This window comes from Marmota monax, unplaced genomic scaffold, assembly GCF_021218885.2.
Source record: "Marmota monax isolate L192 unplaced genomic scaffold, Marmota_monax_Labrador192_F-V1.1 WCK01_AAM20220418_F8-fsc00131, whole genome shotgun sequence".
Classification (NCBI taxonomy): domain Eukaryota; kingdom Metazoa; phylum Chordata; class Mammalia; order Rodentia; family Sciuridae; genus Marmota; species Marmota monax.
Window position 1 is genome coordinate 4,564,207 of NW_026693141.1, and position 27,820 is coordinate 4,592,026.

Below are 27,820 nucleotides of genomic sequence, written 5' to 3' on the forward strand. Positions count from 1 at the left end.
AAAATATTTTTAAAAAGTCATGTCTATGTTGAATATATACATAGACTTTTTTCCTCATCATTATTCCTTACCCAGCTATTTATATAACACTTGCATTGTATTAAGTATTATAAGTAATACAGAAATGGCTTAAAGTTTTGGGAAGGCTGGGTGTGGTGATGTGCCTATGGTCCTGGCTACTAGGGAGGCTGAGATAGGAGGATCCCTTAAGGCCAGCAGTTTGAGACCATCCTGAGCAACAGAGTAAGTCTGTATCTTAAAATACGCACATAAAATGGGGGAGAGAGAGGGTGTGTGTAAGCTGTACACAAATACTGTGCCTTTCTATGGAAAGGATTTAGGCAACTGAAAGTGCTGAAGGTCCATGGGGGTCCTGGACCCACTTATACCTAGGATTTACGCCTAAAAAGTTAAGAAAAAATTTTTTTTCTGCCTACTGCGTCAAGATTGGACTGCGGGGTGAGGGTGGAGGTCGTGGTGGGCAAGAGTGGGACTAGAGAGGCCAGTTGGGATTTACTGGAAAGAGGGTGGTAACAGGTTAGGTGACAATGTGGGGAGAGGGCTCAGATTTGGCAAATATGAGTAAGGGGGTGTCATGGGTTTTGCTGGTGGAAAAGGGAGACTCTAAGGGATTAGTTTGAGCAATTGTCCCCATGGTCACTTTGCTAAGCCACAGAACACCAGAGGAAGGCATAGACTTGTTTTTTAGAGGAATCCTAATTTGGCTTAGAATGACCTGGAAGTCTTCCTGGTCATGAAGGAGCTGGAATTTGGGTGAGGAACTAAACATAATGAGTTTATAATCAACTACAGATTAAGTTTTTCATTTGAGTTAACAAATAGGGTGACGTAGAAGGTTGTAAGAAGCATGGACTTTGAAGTTGGGAACCTGAATTCAAATCCTGATGCTTCCTTTTACTGTCTGTATAACCTTGGACAAGTTATTTGGACTTCTTTGAACTTAAGGTTTTTTTCTCTGTTCCACAGGCAAAATAACCTCTGTCCTGCCAGGCTGTTAGGAAATAACACATGTTGCTACAGCACCTGGAACAGAATAGGTGCTTATTATACAAAAATTTCTGTCATTCTAGAAAACCTCAGGCACTGTAATCCCACCCACTCTGGAGGCTGAGGCAGAAGTATCACAAACCCAAGGCCAGCCTCAGAAATGTAGTGAGACCCTGTATTAAATAAACAAACTAGGGCTGGGGATATGGCTCAAGTGGTAGCATGCTTGCCTGGCATACATGAGGCACTGGGTTTGATCCTCAGCACCACATAAAAATATTAAAAATAAAGATATCATGTCCACCTAAAGCTAAAAAAAATAATTTTTTTAAAAAATAAAAATAAACAAATTAGCTGGGCACAGTGGCACATGACATAATCCCAGTGGCTCTGGAGGCTGAGACAGGAGGATAGTGAGTTCAAAGCCAGCCTTAGCAATGGTGAGGCACTAAGCAATTCAGTGAGACACTGTCTCTAATTATAATTCCAGCTACTCATGAGGCTAAAGCAGGAGGATTGCAAGTTCAAGGCCAGCCTTGGTACCTTAGTGAGACTTTTTCTCAAAACAAAAAATAAAAAGGGGTGGTTTTAGTGGTGCACACGTATAATCTCAGCGACTTGGGAGGCTGAGGCAGGAGGATCAAGTATTCGAGGCTAGCCTCAGCAATTTGCTGAGGCCCTCAGCAACTTGATAAGACTGTCTCAAAATAATACACACACACACACACACACATATATAAGATGGTAGCAAGTCAAGAGAAGAGATATTGGGATAGACTGGAGGCTGCAATTTTAAATAAGGTGCTCAGGTGAACCATTGAGAGGGTGACATTTTAGCAAAGACCCCCAAGAATTAGAAAGATGTGCTTATTATTTTAATATTTGGGGGAGCGTGCTTCAGGCTGGGAAGGTAACAAGTACAGAGCCCTGAGACAGAAGCATGCTGGTGTATTTGAGGACCAGCAAGAAGGCCAGTGTGGCTAGAAAGGAGAGGTTGAGGGAAAAGGGTAGGGCAGCTCCTGTCAGGCCTTGAAGCCTGTGATGGCTTTGACTTTGCACAGCATAAAATGGGAAGTCCTGGGGGCTTTTGAAAAGTGGTGGGGATAGAATCTGACTTATGAATTTTAAAAATAGCGGGCTTCTATCTGAGTCAATATGGGCGTTGGAAGGAGGAGGCTGGCTGGGAAGTGATTAACTAGAGCAATCCAATTGAGAGATGATAGTAGCTTGATGGAGTGTGGGGGAAAGATACTGGATATATTTTGATGGGAGACCTTCAGGGTTTCCTGATGATTGGCTGTAGGGGTTAGAGGAAGACAAAAGTCAAGCATCATAGTCTGAGACGCTTGATTTGTCAGTAGAAAAAGGTGCATTAGGTCAAATCAAACAAAATGGTCAACATTTAACAGTTCTTAACCTTAAGAGATGATTTCATGGGTGGTGCACACCTGTAATCCCAGAAGATACGGAGGCTGAAAGCAGGAGGATTGTAAATTTAAAGCCAGCCTCAGCAAGGCCCTGTCTCAAAAAATATATATACATATAAAAAGAGCTGGGGATATGGCTCAGTAGTTAAGCACCCCTGGGTTCAATCCCCAGCACAAACAAAACAAAACAACAGGCGATTTCATATATCTCAGCTTAATAGTTGCCATTTGTTTAAATGAAGAAAACTATGTGAAGAAGAGGTCGGGGGCAGGTATCTGAAGTGTATTCTGGCTCATGAGGAGATGCCACAGGAGCAGCTGTATATATCTGGAATTCAGGGGTGAGGACCTCTCTCAGGAACGCTGGTCAGGCAGGCAGTCAACAACAGCAGTTAAAGCTGAGACTGGAGGAGGTCACCTGGGGCTCACCTATAGATAAGAAGCAGAGGCCTGAGGCCTCCAATGTCCAGATGGGGGTGAGACAGCAACAAAGGAAATGCTGGAGGCCACAACCAGCAAAGAAAGGGCTCCAACCAGGGCAAGCTGGCACAAGGAGAGCGCTTCCTAGATACAGGTGTGTGATATTTCTAAGCTCACTCCTTCTTTGAGGTTTGGTGTTGGGGTGGAGATGTGGTGAGGGGAGAGGATAGGATCATACCTTCCAGCTGACTAGCACCATCAGGGTTGCGACATCTCCTGTTGGATCCAGGCAAAGGGAGTACAGAAGCTGTCATCCTGTTTACTAATGAGGAAACTGAGGCATAAGGGTTGGGTGACCTGGCCCAAGATTCTTTCGGTAACAGATAGAACCAGGACTAGAGGGGCTCTCTGTCTTCAAGCTATCACTGAATTGTGCTGCGTGTTCCTGAGCTCTCCTGACTGCTTCTCTGGGGACACACTGTGACAAGGTCCCATGGAGAAGAGTTGCAATAAGTCTTGAGCTTCCGTTTCCACAGCAGCAAGGAAACTGCTGATATGATGACCTTCTGGGAGGGGTCTGCACCTGTGATCCCAGATGCCAGTGGGCCAGCTCAAAACAAACCTCTTGGTGGCATGAGATTGACATCATTACCCTAAGTACAGGTATGAAGACATGAATGGTGTGACTCTACTTTGTGTACAACCAGAGATATGAAAATTGTGCTCTATATGTGTAATATGAAATTAATGCATTCTGCTGTCATATATAACACATGAAAATAAAAAATAAATAAAAAAACAAAAACAACAACAACAAATCCCCTCTTTTCTGATAAGAAACCATCGGATGGAACGAGGAGGCTGTGTCTGGGGGTTTTCCCACCAGTCAGGGACAGTGATAAATTCACTTTGGTTCTAGAGGGGTTAACAAGTAATTTTGGAGACAGAGTAGATTCTGGGCTGGGCCTTTCCACTGATGACCAAATGACCAGTGTCATCTTATTCTGTCTAGTGTCACGCTCAAAGCATTATACTCTCTCCAAGCCTATTTTCTTGCTTTGGAGAAGCTGCTCCTGAGATCAGAGGCCCCATGGGTCAAGCTTGACCCTGCCTTGGGCAGAGATAAACAGGCCTGAAATACATTTCCCAGATTGCAACACTAGTGAGTCAGGCAGGGTCGGACAGCTGCTGTCTTGCAGTCACCCCTGGGCGCACCTGATAAGGAAGAACATGGCTCATTCCGGTGCAGTGGTGCACTGTCTTGTGAGCACACACATATAAACAGACACTCCCAGGCCCGGTGTTGTCTTAGAGTAAATTATTGACATTCTGAATGGCTGAAACACCAGGGGAAAAGGGAGAGAACAAACAACGAGCCTCTGCTAAAGAGGAGCGCCACTTTTCTTAAGCTAAAGCAAGTAAAAGCAGGGTTGCCATTAGGCTCTGCTTTGGGGCACCTTTTGCAACCTCAAGAGCAGGCGTAGGAGTCCTCTGTAGTTCTGGAAAGAGGAAGGAAGGATCACAGAGGGGGAGGGAGGAGGAAGTTGGAATAGGGGAGGTAGATTTATGAGGGAATAAATGGCAAAATGCCCAGAGAGAAAAGGTGTATCATAAAAAATATGAATATACTTTGGCCATGGAGACAACTGAAGTTATGACATTTGCAAAAAGATAAAACAAAAGCTCCCCTCCCCATGAATACCTTTCTTCTTCAATGATATGAGGGGACAAATGGGGTATTGATTGTATAGTAATAGTTACACAATAATACCAGCATCATTACCACATCATACCTTGCAATCAACACTTCACATTAACTTTATGAAAGCAGTTTATAGTTTACAAGGGGCTTTCACATTCATCTTTTCCATTTATTCCTTCAACACACTTGAGTGGGTAAGGCATTATGAGCCACATTTTACAGATGAGAAGACTGAGGCCCAGGGAGGATATATGCAATTAACTGAGGCATAATTAAGAGCAGGGAGAGGCAGCTTTGTCCCAAGTAGTCCAGAGCTAAAATGCTTCCTAAAGACACAGTAACTCTTCTTTAGGATGATTCCTTTCCCATGACTATTCCGTTTCTACAAGCTTGGAGACCACACCTCGCTGCATTTCAAGATACAGCAGTCCCACCTTCTCCAGTGTTGTTCACATATTCTCCATCACTGACACATTGGTTATTTTTGCCCAGGACTTGGATCATAGCAGTTACAGTATCAATGAAGAATAAAGAGCCAGGGAACATGCCTAGGTCCCACTCCCTCATCCTCTTTTTCAAGTATCCCCTCTTTTTGTCTGTTTTGGACACTATACTCTGTTCATCTACAAATGATGCCTTCTAAACTTGCAACACTGTTCCTCTCAGGTGAGAATGAGGAATGGAGGGTACACAGTCCCTGACCTATTTGTATAGGACACCATAGGCATACTTAACTACCTGCATGGTCAGGCAGGTGTTCTCAAAGTATGATGCCTATTGGAATCTTTTTTTTTTTTTAAATATTATTTATGTATCTTTAGTTTTAGGTGGATATATTAGTTTGTTTTTATGTGGTGCTGAGGATAGAACTCAGTGCCTCATGCATGCTAGGAGAGCACTATACCACTGAGCCACCATCCCAGCCCCTATTGGAATCTTAAAGGCAGTGGTTCTCAAACTTTAGTCTGTATTAGAACCATCTGAGGAGCTTGTTAAAGACAGAGATGTTCAGGTCCCAGATCAGATCTTCTGAATTGGAATTCCCTGGGAAGGTGCCTGGACATTTGTGAACTTAACAAGTTCCCCAGGTGATTGTGGAGTATTCTCAAACTTGAGAACCGCCGTCTTAGCCTTGGAGTGGGAGTTGAGCAGGTGAAGGAGAGCGGGAAAGAGGAGGTAGCAGCAACAGAAACCCAGGGAGCTTAGAGAAGACTCAGTGAGGAAGATAAATCTCCACTCCATCTTTATCTCCCCTTAGTAAAAGTGGTCAAATAGAGGGGGTTGGAAGTCTCTTCATGCAGACTTGTCCTACTTCTGACAGATTCACCATGTGCAATAAGAAAGAGCATTGAAAGAAAACTCCTTTTGACTTTTAACTCCTTTAAAAGCAGTAAAAATAGCCATCTCTTTTGGAACACAGAAGGGAGGTTACCAAGGGCTGGGAGGAATTGGGAATGAGGAGTCATTGTTTAATGTGTACAGAGTTTCTGTTTTGATTGATAAAAATGTTTTGGAAATGGATAATAGAGATGGTTAAGCAACATTAAATTTATTCAATGCTGTTTGTGCACTTAAGTATGGTTAAAATGATAAATTTTATGTTACATATGTGTTATAATTTAAAAACCTGATCTTTTTGAGAGATGGAATCACAGGAGCAAATGATGTACAACTTTAGCAGATTGCTGTTGCTCCAGGTGTGTGTGTGTGTGTGTGTTTACATAATGGGACCCAACTCATGGCACCTGATCTGACAAAGTACAAACGTACTTATCAGAGCAAGGAAATAATTAAAACTTTTGAGAACAGAGGGCATTGAAAATCTGATCTAAATAGGGGAGATACCTGAATACCCTTTTCTGCTCCCTTTGTCTGGTTGGGCTCTCGGTTCAATATGACTCCTCTGTGCCTTGTAGAACAATATCTCTAATTTCACTGTGCATTGAAGTCACCTGGGGACCTTGTTCAACAGCAAATTCTAGCTTAGTAGATCTGAGATGAAACTCCATCCTTCATTTCTTTCTTTTTAAAAATATTTTTTAGTTGTAGATGGACAGAATACATTTATTTATCTTTATGTGGTGCTGAAGAGCGAACCCAGGGCCTCACACATGCTAGGTGGAATGCTCTATCACTGAGCCATAACCCCAGCCCCAACATTCTACATTTCTAACAAGTTCCCAGATAATGCTTACACTATAGATCCATACTGAGGGGACCATGTAAATCTAATCTTGGTTCACCACCATAGCATGCTCAGCTAAGTGATGGCACACAGAAGAAGAAGGTGCTTAATAAATAGTTATTGAATGAATAAAGGAGTCTATTAGGTTGGAACAGGAGTTTGCAGGGCAGAGTAGTCTTTGTGTTGAGCTACAGCATATTTGGGGTATTTCCATCAATCACTCATTTTGTGAAATTACCTCAAACTCTGCAGAACGAAGACGTTAGTACTCAATTATTTCTAGCCTTTGCACCTTGCAGCCTTGACTCTAGTCCTTGAAATAGTGGCCCTATCTGTACAGAGTTTGCAATCTCTGAGGAACCCTTGCCATAGTCCACAATTCCTGCAAACAAATTCTCTCCGCCCCACGAATGAGCAGAGTGAAGGGAACATGCCTGTGTGGGATTTTCCTAGCTTTTGGCACCTGAGTAATTGACGCCTTGGCCTCCTCCAGATCCAAATAGCCTTTTTAACAGCATGTAACAAGGAGGATCGTAAAACAGGTAAATGTAATAATATTTCCATTATTTACTACTATCGTTTATGATGATGATAACGACAGTTAAGCGATGAAGTATGTGGGGAAGTTGGGGGAGGGGGCAGAGTGTTGAGAGGCCGAGAGAAAGAGGAACTACATCTCCCAGAATGCTCTGGGAAAGCACACGCCGCGGCGGCGCCCCACCCCTTCCACGACCAAACACGCCCATCTGATGACGTCACAGAGGTGACGTCACGGCGCCCAGAGCGAGGCTGGGGTAGAGAGGCCGACCGAGCCGGAGTCGTCCGCTTGTCGTGGAGGCTGCTAGGAGCCGGAGAGAGGGTGAGCGGGCGGGCAGACGTGCGAGCTAGAGCAGGCAGAAGGGAGCGTCGCGCCGCGCCGCGCGGAGGAGAGCCGAGGCCTGGCCGCGGCGGAACCACAGCCGGAGAGGGCAGCCCGAGGCGGGCGCCGCGGGGTCCCCACCCCCACTCGGCCGGACAGTGCCCGGTGTTTCCCCGTGCGGGGGGCGGCGGCGGCGGCTGACGGGACCCGAGAGGACCGCAGGGGGTTGCCACCTCCGCCGAGGAGCCGGCGCGGCCGCGGGCTCCTCAGAGCCGGGGCCCGGGGCCCGTGATAGACGGGCCGAGGAAAGGAGAGAGGCGGCGGCGACACCATGTCATCCCCCAGTCCGGGCAAGAGGCGGATGGACACGGACGTGGTCAAGCTGTATCCTTCTTGGAGGGGGAATTCGGGCTGCGTGTGGGGGCGGTGTGGGGATGCCAAGGGCACCCCTGAAACCCAAGAAAGGGCCTTGGGGCACTCGAGGCCACTGTCCAAGACGCCCTCCCTCCCCCAGTGCCTACGGCGGCTCCTTGGCACCTCCCAGGAGTCCAGGGCCTTTTCAGCTCCTCTTTATCTGCAGCACCCCGAAATATGCGTTGCTTCTCTCTCTCTGCATCCCCAGAGCCCGTGACTTTTCCTCCACAACGTTTGGACTCCCTAAACGGCTTTTTCTTTTTTTTTTTTTTTTTTTTTTGGCAGGATTAGCCGCCTCTCTCTTCATACCGAACCATCTTCAGGGTTTTTCTTTCTTGTTTGTTCACCCTGGATTTAGGTACTCAAGGTAGAAATTCCCTAGAGGGAAGCCTTTCTCTCTTGAGATGCCCCCATTCCTTCTGCTCAGTGCTTCTTGAACTGGGGTAACTAAAGCGACCTCCTTTATCCCTAATTCCTTTCTATATTAGGAAGAGAGTAGTCTGCTCAGGGCCCCTCTTCTAATAAAGAGCTGTGTGTGTTTTAAATCAGAGAGTCCTGTTAAGCTTTCTGATCTCTAGGAGAACCTTCCTGTTTTCCTTTCCACTGACAAAGCCTCTCCCACCCATAGTTGTATGCGGTGAGGACCCCCAGGCCCTCCAGCTAGCCACCCTCCATATTGTGGATCTGACAGCTGGGAGGAAAGAGAGAAAGACGAGCTCCTGGACAAAATAGTCCCTGTACTATCCTTTTGAGCAAAACTCCCTCTGTGAGGGTCAGGCTCTTTTGGACTGCCTGCCCTGTCTTGCCAAGTGACACCCTTTATTTCCTGTCCCCCTCCCCCCAACTTATAAACTCCAGGTTGCAGTGGGAAAGCTGTAACTGATAAGAGTCCTTCAGGCAGTGGTTTTGGTTGGAGGCCAGACTGATTATTTCATGACCAGCTAGAGAAATTCGCGAAGGTTCCTGAGACAAATCAAGGGATTCTTTTTTTTTTTGAGGGAGAATTTAGAGGGTGGGGTGAGCCACTGTTCTGAATAGCTAATCCCTAGGGAGAGGGGGAAGAGGGAATGGGGGGTGGTAGCTTGTGAAAAGCAGTTAAAAAGTCCTGTCTCCTGTTTCTCTTTCTGCTTCACCCCCATCCCCCCTCCATTTCCCCCTGTTGCAGGGTTTTGTTTATATAACTCAAGTTGTTTGGTTAGATTCTTCAGGTGAATTACTCTTTTATTTGTTACTGTTTTTGATCGACTATTTTATCTCTTTGTAGAGATCAATGATGATTGTCAAATGCTTAATATGGAATTTGGTAAAGTTTTTAAAAAGTAGTTTTTGTATATGATATGAAAGTGGGGGATGGGAGTGAAGTTGCCTGGGCTCTTGAGATTTTTTTTTCATAATCTTTTCAGGAATAAAAAGGTGTTTTCTCCTTGCTGGGGATAGAAATTGGCTAGAAATTAGGAATACCTGATAAATTTCTAAATCTAGGGTTTCAAGTTTAGAATTTTTTCAGGGGTGGGGTGGGAGTAGTAGCAGGGATTAGGGAGCAGCAAATAATAATGTACCAAATATGTCTAGACACAAGTGAAAGCAACTCTTTGAGCTGTTTGTAGCTGTGATTGTTTTGTAAATGTGTGAATGATACTAGTAACGTTGGCTTTTCATAAGGTTGCAGGAAAACTTCTATTACTGTGTGTACATTTTACACAAAGCAGTTTGGGGTTTTATTTTTGTTTAGAAACTAGGAAATGACAGGGTGGCAGAGTCTTGAGGTATTTTTATCTTCAGAGTTACTGTCACACCTAATGCAAATTTCTACCTAAGGGATAATTGGGATAGAGTGAGGGAGAGAATTCCAGGTGTTTTTGATCGATGTCAGAGCCTCAAATTATGTACATATAGAGATTAAAAAAAAAAAAAAATCGAGGATAAAGAGTGAGGCCTAACTTGACCTGATGCCTTTTCCATACAGTGCCTTTTGTTCATTTAGTAGTTGTGGCATCTAGAATGATTACCGCATTTAGGAGCTGGGGTGTGGGGGGTGGAGAGGGAGAGGAAAACAGACAAAGAACAGCAGGGTGTCTTTTTTTCCCTCCCCCTAAGTGGCTTATTTCATAGCTTATTTTTAGTAGAAGATGAAGAAAGGCAAAGATGCATTGGCCTTCTGTTCTTTCCCCACCTTCCTTCTTGCTGACAAAAGAAAGCTGAGGCGCTTTAAAATTGTAGATCTCTGAGATAGGAGGATAATAGTCTGGGTATTTAAAAGCCAGAGGTTATCTTTATTTTGTGTTTATTTTCTGGTGTAATTTAGTTTGGAAGTTAAAATTTTTCTGCTTTCCTTTTGTGTGTGTGTGTGTGTGTATGTGTATGTTGTGGGGGTGAGTGATTTTTGTGGCCTCCTTTCTCTCTTGAATTCACATTAGTAGGCCCAAATGGGGCCCACAATTTTTTAGTAAGATATATTTAGTAAAAAATTGAAGGGAAAATTCTCCAACCCATTACTAAAATGAGTATGATTGTGTGAAAGGGCTAAGGATTGGAAATGAAAGATGGTGGAGAGGAAATGGAAAGAAAAGGTCTGAAGGAATTTACTTACTCCTTGGCCCTCACTGCCCCTTGATGATTTCCTTGGTGTAGAGGCTGATAGCTGGTTTCATTGCAATCTCCTGTTTCAGCCCATTTTTGTCTGTCTCCTGAGCATAATTATACCACCAAGATTTACAGCCTGGCAGGGAACCTATATAGTAGGAAAGTAGCGGTGTGGGGGTAGGGAAAGAAGAGGATGTGTAACTAATTGGCCACTGCTTTCTGCCACCTTGCTAGGTTCTTTCCAGATACCATCTCTGATTGTTTTTTGGAGTCAGTGATATTTCTTTTGTGACGGGTTGGTAGGAGGAGAGCTGACTCCCAAGTTATGCAGGGAGTGAGTGTGTTTTGCACGGATGCACTTAATAATCTGCTGGGCGATTATGCTCTGAAACTCTGACTCATTCATTGTTTCCTTTCTGATCCTCTGCTTAAGGGTTGTGCAAACCTCCCTAGGAACCTAGAAACTGATTTACATGACTTTTGAGTGCTGTAGTAATGTGTCCACATCTAAGAGCTTGCAGCTAGCCCAAATCCTGTGGAATAGTGTGGCCATTTGTTTGCAAAGTCAGGTGGATTGGTGATCCTGTGCTGTTCTCAACCTGGCAACCTCCGAGGTTCTCCATCTTCAACTCGCTGATTTAGATTGCCTGAGAACTGGGACTCCGGTGACCTTAAAGCGTGATTTGCCCTAAAGGAATATCGGTTTAAGTTCTCCCCAGTGGAGGAACAAAGAGCTCAGATTACATGGGTTTCCTTGTTGGTGGGGGTTACTCGTTTCACCCTGTTGCACAGCCCTGGTGATCCTTTTATCTGTGAACCAGTGGCCCCTGCTGAAGGCTAGAGCTGCTTGTTTTGGAAAAGCGTATGCAGGCAAAAGGCCACAGGCAGAGCTCCTTGCAGCTCATTGGTTGCTCTGTTACTACCCGGAAAAGGAGGAGGGGTGGAGCTACTAAACAGCTGATGGCGTGTGTGACAAGAGTGTGTTTACATACAAAAGAGGTGTGGGGGCTGGGGAGACCTTGTGAGCTGGACCAAAGTGTGTTTTTAAGAGGTAGTAATAGGAAAACCTGATTTGTTAGCGAATAAGAAATGTTCAGGAAAATTAAGACTAGAAAAGCAGATCTGTTTATAATGGAGACTTGGCATACACATATTTGTTACTACTGTAAGATTTGGAAACTGAGAATACCAAGAGTTTTCAAAGACTCTATTTTTCAGAGAGAGCTCAGTAACAAAATAGGATATGCTACTTCAAATGTACCTAACTGACTCATAGGGAGGTTTTCAAAAGTATGTTAGAAATGTAAGCTCCCCTTTCAAAAGCTTCAACAGTGATGAAAGGGGCAGTGTACACTGTACTTACAAATGGCATGAGTTTTACAGAATCACTTTAGGGTTTCTGTAACAAATTTAATGTTTGAACACCCCTTTTGTGCCAGTCCAGACATGGATTTTTTGGGGGGGGGTAGTAGTGAAAATTAAGTGCAAGTGGTCATGATGCTTATGGAATTAAAACAACAACAATTTTTTTTTTTTTTTTTAATCAGAACAGTCTGTGTCAGGTCAGCTCTGCATGCATCACCTTGCTGTTTGGGTAACTTGTATTTAGTTTCAGAATTTTAATTATGTGAAAAGATTAAGGGCTAGGGGATGTAGTTTATTGGTACTTGTCCACCGTGCTCAAGGGCCCTGCGTTTGATCTTCAGCACCATCACCAAAAAGAAAAAAGTGTGCAGTGGGGTATTTAAAATATACTTTGAAAAACCTGAAACAAAACCAAACATTAAAATGTGTAACCATTTGTTTTTGACTTCAACTTTGGAATTTTGTTGTTAATGGATAGTTATTCTGTCCCTAAGTTGTCTTCGTTACTCTTTAATTTCTGTTCAAAGTATAGACAATTCTGTAATCTTTTAACTAGCTCCAGTGTCAATTGGGAACCTGCGGTTTGCCTTTTATTTCCTGTGGCCTCTTGTTTAGTGAGATGAAAGATGGAATAGTCTTATGGTCTTCAAGCTAAAAGTAAAAAGATTTGGCAACTCCTAGTGTTGTGAATTTGCTTTCCCTGCTTAGATTTTGGTGACAAATATAACATACTGGTACTTATTTTGGTTAAGCAGGAACCTACATGAGTAAGCATTGACAACTTCAGAACATCTGATTCCTGCAGTACATTTACACACAAGCCTAAAAATTACACACAAGCCTAAAAATTTAGCTTTTAGAGGGAAATAATCTATTGCAGATGTGACCCATGAAAGTCCCTTTCCCTGTTTCTGTGCATGCATTAAAACAATCTACCTTTGTTGGTTTTTCTAGCATTGTGATTTTCAAGCTCCTTCACCAGTGTTTTTCACATATATACATACACCATACACATATACTTGTTATTTTGGTTATTGTTAACAGATTTAACGGTTCTAAGAGCTATTGTTTTTTTTAGGCTTGCAATTCAGACCTTACATTACAGGGCTTACAATGTAATAGCATTTTACCTATAGACTCAGAGTATATGTTTTAATAAAATAGTAAAAAGACTTAGTTGGATTATAAAAGTAATAAGGTAATTGGGGAAAATACAGGTTACCATAAGGGAAAGAAAACAGTCACCCATCATCCTATACTTTAAACAATAGTTCTTAAACTTCAGTTTGATCTTAATCACCTGAAGGGTTTGTTAGAACAGGTTACTGGGTCCCACCCCCAAAGTTTTCTGATTCAGGTCTAAGTAGTTCCCAGGTGACAACTGTTGTGCCTGGTCTCAGCACCATTTAATAATCATTATTAAATGTTAATTTTGGGGCTGGGGTTGTGGCTCCATGGTAGAGTGCTTGCCTTGCACGTGTGAGGCACTGGGTTTGATCCTTAGCATCACATATAAATAAATAAAGGTATTGGGTCTATCTACAACTAAAAAATTTTTTAAGAAGTCAACATTTTGCTGTTCTTTCATATCAGTCTTTTTACTCTCCCTAGGATATATTGTTTTAAACCTGTTGGTCATACTGTATGTGCCTGCTGTGTTTTTGCTCAATATTTTTGCAACTGTTATTCCCAGTTAAAACTATTAGATATAAGGAATAGCTGTTGTAATATGTCCTTCCATAGCTGTGCTATTGATTTCTTTGCCATTTTTTATTGAATAAGATTGTAATGAACTTCTTTGCAGCTCAGTGGTCGAGCACTTGTCTAGCATCCATGAGGTTCTGGGTTCCATCCCCAGCACCACCAGAAAAAGAAAAAAAAAAAAAAAGCTTTGCTCATAAGGCATTTTCTTTTTTTTTTTTTTTTTTTCTAAAGAGAGAGTGAGAGAGATAGAGGTAGAGAGAGAGAGAATTTTTTAATATTTATTTTTTAGTATTTGGCGGACACAACATCTTTGTTTGTATGTGGTGCTGAGGATCGAACCCGGGCCGCACGCATGCCAGGCGAGCGCGCTACCGCTTGAGCCACATCCCAGCCCCCATAAGGCATTTTCTTAAGGTTATTCCTATTTTCCAGAAATGAAATTCTAGATTTTGAAAAGCAGAAATTTGAATTAAAATATTTAATTGAAAAATAGGTCCCACATTCAGTGGCCTCATTTATTTTGTTGCAGTTTATTTATTAAAAAATGTTTTTAGTTGTAGGTGAACACACAGTATCTTTCTTTATTGGTGCTGAGGATCAACCCAGTGACACTCACATTCGAGGCAAGTGCTTTACTACTGAGCTATAGCTCCAGCCCTATTTTGTTGCATTTTTGTTGGTGTCATTTTGTTACAGAAATAGCCTGGAATAGTGATTAAAGATGAGTTCTGATTTCTTTGTTTAAATGTTCTTGTTTTTTTGTGATAATCGTTATTCACAAATTAGGTATACTTTGGGTATCTACTATAAGTAGGTAAGTTAGATATGTTACATTCATGAACACACAGCTCTGAATGGCAAGAGCTATAATATTAAAATTAATTTTTGGTATCTTCTGATTTTTTTTCCCTTTTCTAGTGAGATTTAATTGACATAATCTGTACATATTTAAAATGATTTGGTAAATTTTAAAGTTATAGATCACACACGAAACCTGTGTCACCATAATCAAAATAGGTACTCTACCACTAAGCTACATCTTCTGTCCTTTTTGTTTTTATTTTGAGGTGGAATCTTGCTGAGTTGCCCAGGCTATCCTCCAATTTATGACCTTCTTTTCTCAACCTCCCCAGTTTTGGAGTTGGGATTATGGATGTGTGCCACTGTGCCCAGCTTTGAATTTTCTTCTCTCTCTCTCTTTTTTTTTTTTTTGTACTGGAGCTTGAAACTAAGGGAGCTTTACCACTGAGCTACATCCTATCCCTTTTTTATTTCTTATTTCGAGACCGGACCTCCTTAAATTTCCTAATCTATCTTTGAATCCTTGAATTTGCAACCTCCTGCCTCAGTCTCCTGAGTACCTAGAATCACAGGCATGCACCACCACAACTAGCCAAGAACTAAATTTTCATTGTGAAATATTTTTGTTTTGTAGACCTTTGAAATGGCACTTTTTTTGTGGTACTAGGGATTGAACCCAGGCCCTTGAGCATGTTATGTATGCACTCTTCCACTGACCTACATCCCCAACCTGAAATAACATTTCCATAATTATGGTCACAAATACCTATTTAATATTTGTATTTGCTAAGAAGATTCTGTCTTTTTGTAAAGATAAATACTTTTTTGATGATGATGCCTGTATTGACGTGAATTTTTTTTTGTAGTACAGGGTATTAAACCCAGAGTGGTGTACTACTGAGCTACACCCATTTCCCTCTTTCATTTTATTTATTTATTTATTTATTTGTGGTACTTGGGATTGAACCCGAGGTGCTCTACCACTGAACTATATATATCTCAAGCCCTTTTTGTTTTATTTTTTTGAGACAGAGTCTCATTAAGTTGCCCAGGCTTGCCTTGAACTTGGGATCCTCCTGCCTCAGCCTCATAAGTAGCTGGGATTATAGGTGTGCATTATTGTACCTGACAGAATTTGTTTTTAACATGACATTACTTTAGCACCTCCAGTGAAATTTATATCTGTTTACAAATACTTGCATAATACTCTGTATAGTATCTTCAGTTTATGGAGTGAACTTAGGTAAAAGGAACCAGTAGTAACTCAGTGGCAGAATCTGAAATAGATTTTAAGAGGTTAGGATATTCCTTAATAAGCTTTTCTGGAATTTTTAAAAGTTTTTAATATGGTATTTAAAAAAAACTTTTTGACCTCCCATATGAGTTATTTAGTAGCCTAATAAACATTGTCATAATAAAAAGCTGCTTTGTAATTGTTACTATTGCATTATCTGGTAAATTAAGAACACTTGAGTTTATATTTGGTATTTTATTTAAAATAACATTACTGACAGCCAGAACTTTTAGTTTGGCTAACAAGAAAAAGAACTTGGTTTAAGTCTATTTTAGGTTGGAGTCAGTAGCAGTGTGTTCAGTGAGTACTGTTTCACTGATCAGACACAGGGATTGTGCTCTGAGCATGTAAATTAAAATGTATTTCCTAATTGCCCAAGTGAAATTCAAGTGTAGTATAGAAATCTGTGCAAAGAAGTCAGCTTATGCTTTTTGAGAGGCTGTTGGCATTAGTGATTCTAATAGCTCAGTATGACATTTGAGAGGAATTTTTTAAAATCTTTTATACTGGGGATTGAACCCACAGATACTTTATCACTGAGCCCCCAGCCTTTTTTATTTTGAGACAGGGTTTTGCTAAGTTGTCAAGATTGCTCTCAAACTTGTGATTCTCCTGCCTCAGACTCCTGAGCAGCTGGGATTGTAGGTGCATGCCCACCTGAAGTGTGTATTTTTTAATTGTTTTTTTTTTTAGTCTGAATTGTATTTTTATGGATAGGTTCTATGGTTTTGTGTAATTCTGTGTACCTTACCAGATTCTTGAGGAAGGTGACTGGCTGGTTGTAGCCCGGTTCTTGTGGTATCTGCCTGTGCCCAACAGAACTCAAATCCCCAAGGGCCAAGAGGGAAGCTCTGTAGGACAGCTGTCTGCTCAGAGGATTGAAGGAGCCTTTTTACTTTCCCATGGAATGTATGGCATTTAATAGGTGGTTTGAATAGGTGCTCATGATTTGGCCTGGCCCTGTGTAGAAGTCTGGAAGGAGTAAGGTAGAAGCTTGGCTGGACCTTGCCATACCACTCTTAGGAAGATGGGCATAGCTGGTGGGTTTGTCTTTGGGCTCATAAAAGGATCCTGGGCAGTAACACTAGGAGGAACCATAGTTAGGGATTTAGAAAATACTACTTAATGGGAATAAAGCCTTTTTTTCTTTTTGGTATTGAGAATTGAACCTAAGAGGTGCTTTACTACCGAGCCACATTGCCATCCCTTTTTTATTTTTTGAGATAGGGTCTCACTGAATTACTTGTGGTCTTGAACTTGTGATACTCCTGCCTCAGCCTCCTGAGTCACTGGGATTTCAGGCGTGTGCAGCTGTCACACCCAGCTGAAATTGTGTTGTTCAACCTTCTTGGTTGCTAACTCTTTTTTTTTTTGGTAGTATTAGAGATTAAATCCAGGAACGCATTAACACCTAGGTAGTTCTACAGTCCTTTTTATTTTGAAACAGGATCTTGCTAAATTACCCACACTGACCTCGAACTTGTGATCCTCCTACCTCAACTTCCTGAGTTCCTGGGATTACAGGCATGTGCCACCTTGCCAGGTTTGGTTTCTAACTTTTAAACCATTTTTATTGAGGCATTATGCATGAAAGGATATATTCCCTACATCTGAGATCATTAATGTAGTTATGCATCTTCTTTTTAGTATTAGGCAATTTTTTCCATGTTTCATATTTTTATCATGTACACTTTTCAGGGTTTCTTGGATTATAAAATCTTAGTTGAAGCAATATAAGTAGAAAACTAGATAACAAAGTGTGCCTGGTTGTGACACCTGAGAAGCAATTGAGTTGCCACTCAGCCTAGTGAAAAATAAATTTTGTTGTTTTGTTCCATTGCTGCCAATGTAACTTTGGTTCTATGGATTTTGCTTTTTAGTCATTTGACTTTATATTGCATGGACAGTTTTTCTGAAAATTTGATTAATTAAGAAGTTCAGAGGTCAGGTGTGGTGGCACACGCCGACTCAGGAGACTAGCAGGAGGATCACAAGTTCTAGGGCAGCCTGGGCAACTGAGCAAGACCCTGTCTCAAAATAGAAAGGACTGGGCATATGGCTTAGTAGTAAACTTATTTTGTTTAGAAAACAAAACAAAAAACCAACAAAAAAAGTTCAGGTAAACATTTCCACAAAGTAGCATTTATACAAGGTTGATTCAGTTAGAGTGTGTCCAACAAGTATAATATAGTTGGATATATTGTTTTCTGGTCTTAATATTGACTGCTGGTTGTTTAGTACCCTTTTTCTAATCTTTGAATCTAAATCTGCAAATAAATTATTAAGTCTCCTTGGCAACAGCTTGAAACTGTATAATCTTTTAGAAATATTTTTAGTTGTAGATGGACACAATACTTTTTATTTTATTTATTTTTTTAATGTGGTGTGAAGGATCAAACCCAGTGCCTCACATGTGCTAAGTAAGTGCTCTACCACTGAGCTACAACCCTACCCTATATGACCTTTTTATTTCACTCTCCAGGAAAGGAACTGGCTTGGTTGGTTGGGATTTTTTTGTTTGTTTACACCAAATGGTCATTTTCATAGGCCTTAAGTTCTCACAGCTGTGAATTGGTAATTGGTCAGATCACTAATCCAAACTGAGTGTATCAAGAAATCACCCCAATATGAAAATCAACTGTCTTCTATTAAGCTAGATATTAAAAATATTTGCAGGGCTGGGGTTGTGGCTCAGTGGTAGAGCACTTGCCTAGCATGCATGAGGCACTAGGTATGATTCTCAGCACCACATATAAATAAATAAAGTAAAGTCTATTGGTAACTAAAAAGAAAAATTTTGCAAAAACGAAATCATCTCATGAAGTTGCTTTTGGGCAGTTTAGGTTCATATTACAAATTATATTCTAGTTGATGAACACAGGAGGGAATGCATTTTAAGTGCTTGTATTTTTTAAAATATTTACTTATTTATGTATCTTAGTTTTAGGTGGACACATTATTTTGTTTTTATGTGGTGCTGAGGATCGAACCCAGTGCCTCATGCATGTTAGGTGAGCACTCTGCCACTGAGTCACAACCCTAGCCCCTCTTAAGTGCTTGTATTTTTTGACGTGAATTTTAGCTCTTTATTGTAATTTGCCGTATTGCTTAAAGTATATTTAGTATACCAAAATATAGAATACAGTGTGTTTGATAGCAGAATTGTCAGATGAATTGAGAAAACAAGCACTGATCTTGGCAACATGAACATTGTTAGTGTCTGTTAACTTTACAAATTTGAGTGATTCAATTCTCTCTAGCTGCCATCTTTTTTTTAATATATATTTTTTAGTTGTAGATGGACATAATACCTTTATTTTATTCTTACATGATGCTTAGGATTGAACCCAGTGTCTCATGTGGGAGGAAAGTGCTGTACCATTAAGCCACACTTGGAGCGAGCCCCCCTAGCCATCTTGATAAGAAGGGAAAAAAAATTCCTGCTTTTTTGCCCCCTGTTGTATTCTAAAAGATGTTTTTTTTAAAACTTTTTTTTTTTTTATTTTAGTTTAGATGCACACAATACCTTTATTTTTATGTGGTGCTGAGGATTGAACCCAGTACGTTCCATGTGCAGGGCGAGCACTCTACCACTGAGCTACAACCTCAGCCCATAGTTTTTGTTTTCTGCAGTGCTGTGGCTGGAGCCGAGGGCCTTGCATATACTAGTGCTCTACCATTGAGCTATATACCCCCAGCCTTAAAACCTTAAAGATTTTTGGAAAAACAAACTACCTTTTTTTTTTTTTTTTGTTAGATTTGTTCTGTAGTTGGAAGAAATAGACCTCTGAATATGTTCTTTAGTCAGATTATCTGAATTGTTTAGCATTTTTTCCTGACAGTAAAGAAAGGTAGCTCTTGGGCCGGGGATGTGGCTCAAGCGGTAGCGCGCTCGCCTGGCATGCATGTGGCCCGGGTTCGATCCTCAGCACCACATACAAACAAAGATGTTGTGTCTGCCGGAAAAAACCTAAAAAATAAATATGAAAATTCTCTCTCTCTCTCTCTCTCAAAAAAAAAAAGAAAAGTAGCTCTTAAATGCTATCTTGATTATCCAGTGACATATATATGTTTGTTTGTGTCATCAGTCATGCCTTTGTGAAAACTTAATTTTATCTCTCTACAGATTCCTGGATTAGAATAGTTAGAAACCATATTCTTTCTATCTTTGAGTAATAAATGTGACTTCTCCCTTGTTTGTGATTTAGTTAAGATCTTTATAACATGTAAACCATGCTGTATTGGAAAGACCACAGGTTGGTTTAAAAAGAGTGCAATTTTTGTTCTTTCTTTTTTTCCTTTTTTTTTTTTTAAATACTGGGGAATTGAACCCAAGGGCATTTTACCACTGAACTACATTCCTAGTCCTGTTTTTTAAAATTTTGAGACAGGGTCTTGCTATGTTGCTGGGTCTGGCCTCAAACTTTGATCCTCCTGCCCAAGCCTCCCGAATTGATGGTATTATAGGCATGAGCCACCATGCCTAGCCAAGTACCATTTCATTCTCATATTCATATATTGTTTTCAAATCTATGTCTGTTTTATATTAGTGTTCTTAGCTTTTGTTTTGTTTTTATTTTTTGTGCCGTGCTGAGGATCAAATTTGGGGCCTTGTGGGTATTACTAAGCATGTGCTCTACCACTGAGTTTTATACCCCCAGCCCCTTAGCTTCTACTTTTTTAATTTTTTTTTAGTTGTAGATGGACACACACCTTTATTTTATTTATTTATTTTTATGTGGTGCTGAGGATCGAACCCAGTGTCTCACACATGCTAGGCAAGCGCTCTGCCACTGATCTACAACCCCAGACCTAGCTTCTACTTTTGATTTCTAAGAATCAAGCAAGACAGTTAAACTCTTGGCAGGAAAGTAACTTTAATATCTCTCCCTCTCCATCCCGCCCTTGAGGGGAAGATACTTCCAGATACTTTTTCAGTATCTTACATTCAAGCTTAATTAAAAGTAATCCAGGCTGGGCATGGGCACGTGCCCTATGCTTATAATTCTAGTGAATAAAGAGTCTGAGGCAGGAGAATTGCAAGTTTGAGGCCAGCCTCAACAATGTAGTGAGACTCTGTCTGAAAAATAAAAAGGAGTTGGGATGTAGATTAGTGATAAGCACCTCTGTTGTTCAGTCCCCAGTACAAAAAAAAAAAAAAAAAAGCCAGATCCTTTTTCATAGGAGTTTGAAAAAATATACTTGGTCTATTTTACTTTGTGTAGTTTGATAATAATATATTAAACTTATACTTGGTTATGCTAAAAATATTATAATTTTGATATGTATCCTATGAATATCAAAAATAACAAAGCCTTGGGGCTGGGATTGTGGCTCAGCAGTAGAGTGATCGCCTCACATGTGGGCAGCTCTGGGTTCAGTCTTCAGTACCACATAAAAATAAATAAATAAAAACAACAAAGCCTTAATTAAGTTTATCCTAACTATGTCACTGAAGTCAGACATCAAGGAATTTGTTTGGCACCTGAATTTTGTGTTCTTTATTAGTCCTTGGCTTTCCTTATTACTGGTGGATTTTTTTTTTTTTTCCCCTAAGCTACTTTTTATACAGTCTGGTCAGTGCATTTGAGACTCAGAAACTGCCTACTGTGTTTTCGTTAAGTCTTCAAGGAAGGAAGTCTAGAGGTCTCCTTCTCATAGTAACCTCCTCTTGTCTCCTACAGGCAAGGTAAAGGAGGAAGCTTATTGCCAGGATTAAATTTTAGCCCTGTTGCATCTTATAATTGAAAGAATGGATGATGAAATACCATGTCTACTTGTGCTTATTTTCCTTTTTTTCCCCCATGCTAGGGATTAAATCCAGAGCTTTGCCCCATGCTAGGCAAGCATTCTACCACTGAGTGACAACCCTGTCCGTATTCTCCAGTTTTTGGTGACGTGATAAATGTATTCATGCCTTTGAACTGATTATCTTTTTTTTTTTAAATTTTTTTTTTTAGTTGTAGGTGGACACAATATCTTTATTTCATTTTTCTGTGGTGCTGAAGTTCTAACCCAGGCCTCATATGTGCTAGGCGAGCACTCTACCACTGAGTCACAACCCTAGCCCCTGAACTGATTATCTTAATTGACAGATGTATATGTTTTTCTCTTTCCTAACTGGGAAATAGAATTAGAACACCTATTTTTTTTTATAGAATCAGAAAATAGTGTATGATTTACATGCTTTTAAATTGGGACTTATTACTCATTTAATGAATTGGATAAAATGTATTGGTTTCAGTCTGCCAATTCTGGCTGTTTTATTTCTTAAATGTCATTCTTAAAGTGTTTTGTCAGCTCAGATGAAGTTCTGATGACATCTTATTATTTAAAGTTAAATTTTAGTACTTATTATACTTACATAGATTTTAGCATTTTTTTTTTTTTACTTGTAAAAAACCTGGATTGCAAATTGTAGTATTTGCAAAGCAGTGGTTGCTTTCTGAATATAAAGGCTCTTTGAATGGAAATTAATAATTATGCTCTCTCTAGATAATATTATTTTGTTCTTCAGTAGCAGTTTCAGAGGTACCAATGCTTGGCTGTATTTCTTCCACTTGAGAGAATAAATTCTGGTAACTTTGTTTTTATTATTGATAGGAAAAAGAGAGGCCAAGGTTGAAATAAGGAAACTACTTTTCATCTGGGACTTTTAAAATCAGTTTTACTAGTTAGTAATCACATTTGTTATGTGAAAATAAAATTAAAGTAAAATTAAAACATAGCCTAATAATCCCTCAGTTAATTATATTTATGAATATAAGATTCACAAAGAAAAGACAGTAGGATGTATTTTGGTATCTCTTTACAATTATAGATCAGATGGCACATTGCTTCATGTGTGTGTGTTTGTGTGATGTGTATTTTTTCCCCTCAGTATTGGCAATTGAACCCAGGGGTGCTGTACTCCTTAGTTGCATTCTCAATCCTTATTTATGTCTTTTTATTTTGACATAGGGTCTTGCTAAATTGCTGAGATTGGCCTTGAACTTGCAATCTTTCTACCTCAGCCTCCCAAATCCTGAAATTACAGGTGTGTGACACCACACCTGGCTACATCTTATATTCTTGAGGTATCTAAATTTTAAGTGCCCTGTCAAAAATTTTTTTTTATTTTTTGGGTGTAGATGGACACAACACAATGCCTTTATTTTTATGTGGTGCTAAGGATCAAACCCAGGTCCCGCCCATGCTAGGCGAGTGCTCTACCGCTGAGCCACAATCCCAGTCCCCTTGTCAATAATTTAAAAAAGTAAAATAAGCCTATAAAGTGCCTGATTTTGGAGGCTTTTGTCAGAATAGAATGACAATATGCTGTTCCTTTCAAAATTTTTTGTATTTAATCACCAGAATTATGTTTATTTTTTAGAAGATGGACTAGGATATGGGGCGTAATTGAGTAAAAGAATATTCCAGTGTCCAGGTAGGATCTTGTTAAAGAGTTTGCAACAGTTCAGTACTTGAGCACTTAAGTATTTTATCCTTATTCTCTTAGTACTCTCCAGATATTTTAAATGTCTTTTTTAGGAAATTTAATTGCTAGCATTTTTCTTGATGTTTAGACTCTTGTCAGTTTTTCTTTTTTTACAGTGGTATTATTTTAGTTTCAAGACAGTTAAGCATACATAAAGACTTTAGATGCCTATCAACCTCCTGGTTCTGAGGATTGAACCCAAGGGTGCTTTACCACTGAGCTACATCCCTTTTATTATTTTGAGATGGGGCCTTGCTAAGTTGCTGAGTGAGGCTGGCCTTGAATTTGTGATTCTCTTGCCTCATCACTGGGATTATAGGCATGTGCCATCATGCCTAGTTGGTTTTTGCTTTTTTTGGACAAAGCATTTTAGATTTATAGAAAAGTTGCAAATATAGTTCAGAGAGTTCCTTTACCTCAGCCAGTTTCCTTTATGTTATCATTTTATACGATTGTGGTACATTTGTCAAAACTAAGAAACTAACATTGGCATGTTATTCCAACTCAGAATTTATTCCTCAGGATACCTGTTTTTTTGTACAATCTGTAAGTCAAAAGTATATGTAACCAGCTGTTTAAATTGGTTCAGCAACCCAGGTGATGCATTTTTAGACCTCTGGCTTTAAATATAATACTAACACTCAGATGTCACATAGGTGCTAAGTGTCAACTGTGTGGCACTTAAGGCCACCTTACTGACTTGATGACTCTGGGCAGTGATTAGCTGGTTCTTTGTCTCTCTGGTTCTTTTGCTCACTTTAAATTTAGTGCCCTGTGGGTCACATTCAGTGAACAGAGCTCTAGTACTCTTAAGGAAAAAAAAAGTATTAACTTTTAAAATAAAAATGTAAGAATGCTATTTTTATTGTATAAAAAGTTTTATATATATTGTAAAGATTTTTTTAGGGAGGGTGCTGGGGATTGAGCAAGATTTTTTTTGGGGGGGTGGGTACCAAGGATTGAACTCAGGGCATTCAGCCACTGAGCCACATCCCCAGCCCTATTTTTTGTATTTTATTTAGAGACAGGGTCTCACTGAATTGCTTAGCACTTTGCTTTTGCTGAGGCTGGCTTTGAACTCGCAATCCTCCTGCCTCACTTCCCACGCTGCTGGAATTACAGGTGGTGACCACTGCACCTGGGGAGCAAATGTTTTTTAAATTTAGAAACATGTAACTTTTTCCAGATTGACCTTTTTACTTTCTTCAAAAAAATCTTAGTAGGGAGCAGCTAAATTCTGTACATCTGACCCATTCTGTCTTTAATTTGACCTTTGTTGTCCTTGTTGTGTGATGTGGTACTTTTTAAAAAAACTTTTTTTAATATTTATTTTTTAGTTGTAGGTGGACAACAGTATCTTTTTTATTTTATTGCTTTTTTTTTTAAAGAGAGTGAGAAATTTAATATTTATTTTTCTTAGTTTTCGGCAGACACAACATCTTTTTTTTGTATGTGGTGCTGAGGATCGAACCCAGGCTGCACGCATGCTAGGTGAGCGCGCTACCGCTTGAGCCACATCCCCAGCCCGTATTTTATTGCCTCACACATCTTAGGCAGGCGCTCTGCCTCTGAAGCACAACCCCAGCCCCTGGTACTTTTCATTCTAATGTATTTTATATTTATTCTTGCAGTATCTTTGCTTTGAGATGTTACAGCTCACTTTTTGTGGATTAAAAGCCTGGGTCATGTAGGTCTGTTCAAAGTTCTGAGATCATAGAGTAAATCCTTATGGTGGATTTGGGGTTGACAGGGGTTTCCTTCATAGCACAGTTTACATATGTCATAGGTGCCCAGGACATACCTGTTAAATAAATAGAATAAATAATATACTTCAGAGTTTCCCCCAAGTTCTTGGGTTGTTTTTAGACTGAATTTTGGCACTCATAATAGAAACAGTTTGGAAGTCATACTGAAGAGGGGCAGCTCTTCCACAAGTGATAGGAATTGAAATTCTTTTTTCTTATCTCAGTACTAAGGGTTGAACATGGAGTCTGGCATAGGCAAGGTAAGTGCTCTACCACTGAGCTACCGTCTCAACCCTTTAAATTTGTTTTTTTATTTTGAGATAGTCTTGCTAAGTTGGCCAGGATGGCTTTGAACCTGTAATCCTCCTGCCTCAGCCTCCTAGTAGCTGGGATTACAGGCATGTGTCACCATGCCTTGCTTGTTAACACTTTTAAATGAATTATTTTTAATATCTAAAATGGTCAATATCAAAAAGTACAACTCATACTAAAAAAAAAAAAAATTCCTTTGAGTTCTAAAGACACTCTTAAAATCTCAAACTACTTTTACCGAAGCATTTGAGAAACACTACTCTAACAAAGACAGATTGAAAGGGCAGTTGTCCTCAGGTATGGTGGCACATGCCTGTAATACCAGCAATTTGAGGAGAATTATAAATTTGTCATGTTGTGATAAAGTTTCAGAAATTCTTTAATTTGTACCCAGCATACTGTCTGGCATATTAGTAGGTTCTTTAATAAAATACTCGATGGGGCTGGGGATGTGGCTTAAGTGGTAGCACGATCGCCTAGCATGCGTGAGGCACTGGGTTCGATTCTCAGCACACAAAAAATAAAATAAGATACTGTGTGCACCTAAAACTAAAAAATAAATATTAAAAATAAAATACTTGAATCAGATCAAGTTGAATTACACAGTAAATCATGAAAATACACATTGAGCCTGGAAGGGAAATTGTTATTGCATAAAAGATGGCAAATATTTTTATGTTAGTAAATAATGTCAAGTTTGCATATTTTCTAAATTCTAACAGACTTTTTTCCACATCTTAACATCTTTGAAATTGAGATTTCTTAAAATTGGTAGTGAGTCACTTTATGCAGCTTTTTCCTTTTTGGTATTGTCATAAAGTAGTGGTGTGTTGTACATGTGACAAAGGGTGGTAGTGACTGCGGAGAAAAGGAAACATCCTGGATTGCAGTTCAGTTCTAAATTATAGGATCTTCCCCTCCCCTGTCGCCCTGGTACTGGGGATTGAACCCAGAGGTGTTTCACCACTCGGCTACATCCTCAGCCCTTTTTACTTTTTGAGACAGGATCTCACTAAGTTGCTTATGGCCTCACAAAGTTGCTGAGGTAGCTCCCAAATTTGTGATCCTTCTGTCTCAGCCTTCTGAGTTGCTAGAATTATAGGCATGTGCCACCTTGCCCAGCCAGTAGATGTTTTTCTTCTTGGGCACTGAATTAACTGGGCAGTTGACAATGGGCTCATTGTTGGAATATTCTATTCATAAAGCAATTATCTTTATTAAAATCCAGAAGTCTAGACTTAAATGCTATAATACACACTATTACACATAAAGCTTATACAAATCTTGTTTTTTATATATGTAAAACTTGCTTTCTTGTTTAATCATGTTGTTTATGTTCTTGTCAGCACTTCCCCCATCCTTTCAGTAAGTTCATTTAAAGATGTTAATGAAGTCTGTTATTAACATTGGGCCTCTGTTTTATTCTGTATAAAAAAGAATAGGGTCATGACTTGGAGACATAAAGATATTATATGAATAATAGCACAGGAACTTTAAGTTTAAAACAAGGGTAGGGCCTTGAGAAAATATGGAGTTAAGCCTATCAGAGAAGGCTTCCTAAAGGAAGCTGAATGTCATGGAGCAGGAGGTCCCTAATGAAGTGGGAATTGATAGGTGGCTTAGCTTGATTAAAGGACCCAAGGATGTAAATCATTCACTGTGGTTAGATATATACTTGTACTGGAGTGCAGGGTATGTGACCAAGATCGTGTGGGTTGCTTAAAGTGAACAGGCTGAGTTTTTGTCTTTTTCTGATCTGAGGAACACCCTGCAACCCATAGGGCCACACCTGGTACTTTCAGTGGTGTGATCCTTCATCCGTCAACCCAAGGAAGACTCTTGGAAAAGAAAGTACCCACAGAGGTGGTTGAAATTTGATCACGGGTTGGCAGGGTTTTAATGGATAGGAAAGAGTGCATGGAATTTTGGTGTATTATTTTGAAATGCAGACACTTTTTCAGATACGTGATATACTTGAAGAAGTTAAATACAGAGGAATGATACAGGCTTTGGTCTTAAATTTGGGTTTGCATCTGTCTTTGCCTTTGTTTCCTCATCCAAAAAATGAAGAAAATACTTATAGTTTTTTTGAGGTTTATGTGAAATATATGTATGTGAATGTGTCTTGAAAATAATTGTTTAGTGAATAGCTCAGTTAGGAATTTAGTGGCAGTAACGGAAATTTGGCAGGCAGATAAGGAAGGCAGGCTCTGTGGGACTCAGATTCCTTTTGACTGTCTACTCAACTGGATACTGTATGGCTTATATCCTAGAGGGCTGCTCCTGCCATCACATTAGTATTTCATGCAGGAGGGGGAAGAAAGGTGATGAGGAAGCCAAAGGAATAAGAACCAGCAGACTGCTCCCTCCTCACACCTGCCTTTTAAGGAACTTTGCTGAGTGTCCTTCCCCTACCAATTGCGCTGATAATCCTGGGCAATAAAGATCAACTCACGAACTCTAGCTGCAAGAGAGGTTGGGAACTATAACTTTTTGACTGTGTTGAATTAAATTGAGGTTTTAT

The 27,820-nt window shown here is 40.0% G+C and overlaps 1 protein-coding gene across 2 annotated transcripts in view; it reads left to right on the forward strand.

Moving 5' to 3' along the window:
• The first annotated feature begins 7,500 nt into the window (after positions 1–7,500).
• Ube2h (ubiquitin conjugating enzyme E2 H) overlaps positions 7,501–27,820 on the forward strand; it is a 100,014-nt gene continuing 79,694 nt past the window's right edge. Inside the window, exon 1 of one of the 2 annotated variants that reach the window (XM_046455041.2) lies at positions 7,501–7,985. In XM_046455041.2, the coding sequence (XP_046310997.1) occupies positions 7,933–7,985 (53 nt within the window). In that variant the 5' untranslated portion in view covers positions 7,501–7,932. The remainder of the gene's footprint in view (positions 7,986–27,820) is intronic. The other variant, XM_046455039.2, reaches the window with a different exon arrangement.